The sequence below is a fragment of the Pristis pectinata genome, chromosome 20 (genome assembly GCF_009764475.1).
Source record: "Pristis pectinata isolate sPriPec2 chromosome 20, sPriPec2.1.pri, whole genome shotgun sequence".
Taxonomy (NCBI): Eukaryota; Metazoa; Chordata; class Chondrichthyes; order Rhinopristiformes; family Pristidae; genus Pristis; species Pristis pectinata.
In genome coordinates, this window is record NC_067424.1 from 26,856,634 (window position 1) to 26,860,518 (window position 3,885).

The 3,885-nt window shown below is 40.8% G+C and overlaps 1 protein-coding gene across 1 annotated transcript; it reads left to right on the forward strand.

Annotated features, from left to right (window-relative positions):
- The first annotated feature begins 333 nt into the window (after positions 1 to 333).
- LOC127581044 (adenosine receptor A3-like) lies at positions 334 to 3,646 on the forward strand. Its single transcript, XM_052035102.1, has 2 exons — positions 334 to 697; positions 3,010 to 3,646. The coding sequence occupies exons 1-2, from the start codon at positions 378 to 380 to the stop codon at positions 3,644 to 3,646; spliced, it is 957 nt and encodes a 318-aa protein (XP_051891062.1). The 5' UTR covers positions 334 to 377.
- The last annotated feature ends 239 nt before the right edge of the window (positions 3,647 to 3,885 follow it).

A 3,885-nucleotide genomic window follows, 5' to 3' on the forward strand; every position in this document is an offset into this window, starting at 1 on the left:
TATGGAGAGTTAAAATCGCCGGGGATAATATTGCTGCCCTGAGACACACCCAGCGAACTTCCACACTGTGGGACTGGAAACTTCAACGGATTTTGAATATCGTTATAAAAACTTTATAAGCATCACTGAATCCGAGGAATTACTGCTTGCCGGTGAAATCGTTCATCGAGGATTGGGGACCAAACACGAAAGAGGGAAGAAATGAACAATCGTTCTGTCATTGGCTGAATTACACATTGTGAGGTTCTTGAGTTCCCGAGTAACCCTCGAGAAGCCCCAGACTATGCCTGCAGTCCGCACTTCAAATACACTGCGTTTAATTGCGAAGAACAAACATCACTGAGCTTCCCATCAAATTCCGTCAAGTGCCTGGCCAAATGTATGCTGTGTACGTTGTTCTGGAGGTGCTGATCGCGGTTATCTCCATCCTGGGCAACGTGCTAGTCTGCTGGGCGGTCAGGATCAACCGGGGTCTCATGGGAACCACCTTTTTCTTCATCCTGTCTCTGGCTGTGGCCGACGTCGCCGTGGGAGTCCTGTGCATCCCCTTGGCCATCGTCATCAGCACCGAGCTCCAAGTCGGCTTCTACAGCTGCCTTTTCATGTCCTGCGCTCTGCTGGTACTGACTCAGAGCTCAATCCTTTCACTTCTCGCCATTGCCGTGGACCGGTACCTTCGCGTTAAGATCCCCACCAGGTAAATATTTCCAGATCAAAGCTGTCTGGTCAATCACTTCTCATTCGGAGCAAGGTGAACATGTTTTAAGTAACACATGCTGTTGTAGATCAACCTGACCAAGTCTGTTCCCACTCGGCCATGGACACCCCTTCTAGTTGAAAGAACATGATTTTGCTTGTCAGGCAAAATGCTTCAAACAGATAAATGGAAATTTTTAAAAAATTGAATGAGTGCTGTGTGGATGCGTTGAGACTATGTGCCTTTTCATGCATAATATTAATTATGTGTATTTCCACATTTAATTAGGTAATTGTATCAATAAAGCTGCATGCATTAATTATCAGTGTAACGAATGGAATGGGAATGGAAGCCAAGCCAGAAAGTTTGTTTACCCGAGGGAGGGGAATAGGATGGGGGGAATACAAAGCATGGAACCTTGCAGGTTACCCAAAGTTCTTGCTATTAGCGGATATTATTGCATTGGTGGATAAACTAACCTTTAACCATCAATGTCAGCAAATCACATGCCCATTTCTGTATGTATGTTGACCATTTTTGTTACAAAATTTAATTGTCAAGGCCCTATTTACACATGAATAGGCCTTGATTATTAGAGCTTAGATATTAAGGAAAAATACTGGGTGAAAAGGTCCTGTGCATCTGCCTTGTTCTTTGTCACTTGGTGAGATTTCTGTCAGGCCACCAATGCACAGAAAAGCTCATTGAACTCATTTTTTCCAGAAGTGTAGTCCAACATTATTTCCAGCAGGTTTTCCGTGTATCTCTCCATGAAGACCAAAACAAATTATTTGTTCAATTTCTCCACCAGTTCCTTTTTCCCAGTGTAATTTCTCTTTGGACATTAAGTGAGTAGAAGTCCCTTCTGGTTAAGAGTTCTGCATTCTGAATTCCCATAAGTGCTACAAATGGCATCCTACACTTTGAGGAAATTGGCACTGCTGGCAAATCCTCATGCATGCCATGACACAACCTTCTCACTGAAAATGAAGTTGTTTCTCTTTGAGTATAATACCTCTGTAATGCTGTGGTGAGTAGCAACCTCTGATACATGGAGCAGGTCACTCGTGTGCAGCTGGAGGTTTTTCTGCAGAATGTAATTTTTCTTTGCTAAACCTGGGTTTGTAGAGACATTGATCCTTGGAGTGTGGAAGTAGAATCTTGTGAATAGGGTTTTCAGATGTGTGAGCCTCTGTGCCTCCTGTCCTGAAGACCCCAACACTATCTTAGCCATCTCCAAAGTATGATCTGAAGCTTCCACTGGTGTGGAAAGCACCCTCAAGGAGACTTGAAGTTGGCTGCTGAAGTTTCTTATTCTTTAATTGAATGCCTCTTCAAACACTGTTTCAACAGAGCCTACAAAGCAAACAAGACCAACTTTTTGGTGACTGAAATGGCAGTTGCTTGCTGGACCTGGAATTTATGTTGGCAGACTGGAAAATGTAGTTGAATAAAAATTACGTCATTGGTACTGGGATTGGTTTATTATTGTCACTTATACCGAGGTACAGTGAAAAACTTGTCTTGCATACTGATCGTACAGGTCAATTCATTACACAGTGCAGTTACATTGAGTTCTTACAGAGTGCATTGAGGTAGTACAAGTAAAAACAATAACAGTACAGAGTAAAGTGTTACAGCTACAGAGAAAGTGCAGTACAGGTAGACAATAAGGTGCAAGGTCACAACAAGGTAGATTGTGAGGTGAGAGTCCGTCTCATTGTATTAGGGAACCATTCAATAGTCTTATCACAGTGGGATAGAAGCTGTCCTTAAGCCTGGTGGTACGTGCCCTCAGGCTCATGTATCTTCTATCTGATGGAAGCGGAGAGAAGAGAGAATGACCCAGGTGGGTGGGGTCTTTGATGATGTTGGCTGCTTCACCAAGAGGTGAAGACAGAGTCCAAGAAGGGGAGGCTGGTTGTCTTGTTGGGGAGGCATCTTGTCTGACAGTGGGAAAATGAGAGATGGGTTGATGTGGATTGTGACTGAAAATGCTCAGTCACATCTTGTGATTGCTATGATGTGACCTGGAAATGGTCAGAGTTGCAAAGCTTTCAATGTTATATTGTTTTTCCATTGCATAGTTCAATACAGTGATCTAATTTCAATGTAAATCTGTTTACAAAGTGTTGGTTTTTCCTTACCATTATTTGTTGGTTATGGCTTCAACAATGCAGCTGAGGACATTTTCTATGTTAAAGGAGTTAAATAAATAAGACAGCTTTAATTATCAACCTCATAAAATATTTTATTCGTCGCAACCTTTTACTGCAATTAAAAAACAAAATAATGTTCATGTTGTTCAACAGGTATCGGATTATCGTTACACAGAAGAGGGCCTGGATTGCTATTGGCATTTGTTGGCTAGGATCTATTTTGATTGGGCTAACTCCTGTGTTTGGCTGGAACAATAGAAGCAGCGAAGAGTGGAGGAATTTTACCCACAGGAAATGCAGGTTTCTGGAGGTGGTCAGAATGGACTACATGGTGTATCTTCACTTCTTCGTTGGGTTACTCACGCCCCTTGTGATCACATTCGGCCTGTATGCTGAAGTATTTTGGATAATTAGGAAACAACAAAATAAGATGGTTACCAATGCCACAGACTCAACAAGATATTTTAAGAAGGAGCTTAAACTTGCAAAATCTCTGACTTTAATTTTATGCCTATTTGCTACCTGCTGGCTCCCTATACAAATAGTAAACTGCATTTCGTACTTCTATTCCCAGCATATTGACTTAAAGATACCCACCTTTATTGGGATATTGCTGTCCCATGCAAATTCAGCTGTGAATCCAGTGATATATGCTTGGAAGATAAAAAAGTTCAGGGTATCATTTCATCAGATTTGGAATCAATATTTCCGATGCAAAAATGACAGCTTTAATACAGATAATTCTGATGGTCAATCAAAAAAAGAAAGCAATTTAAGTAGCAGTGTTTGATTATATCTCAGAGTACAAATTTGCAGACTTTAGTAATATGCATATAATATACAATATATGTTTTCTCTCTATCATTACTATCTTTGCACTATTCTGTTGTTTTGCGCTCATCATTGCATTTATTGTTGTATTTATTATTACCATGTATACCTTGAGCTTCATGGAAGGAATTTCATTGCATATATTGGTTTATATGACAATAAACTAATCTGAATCTGAAACATCACAACCATACAACT

Excerpts from the sequence above, each read along its gene's own strand:
- LOC127581044 (XM_052035102.1), top strand. The coding sequence starts at position 378 with ATGTATGCTGTGTACGTTGTTCTGGAGGTGCTGATCGCGGTTATCTCC. Across the intron at positions 698-3,009 it reads CGCGTTAAGATCCCCACCAG|GTATCGGATTATCGTTACAC; the intron begins GTAAATATTTCC and ends GTTGTTCAACAG.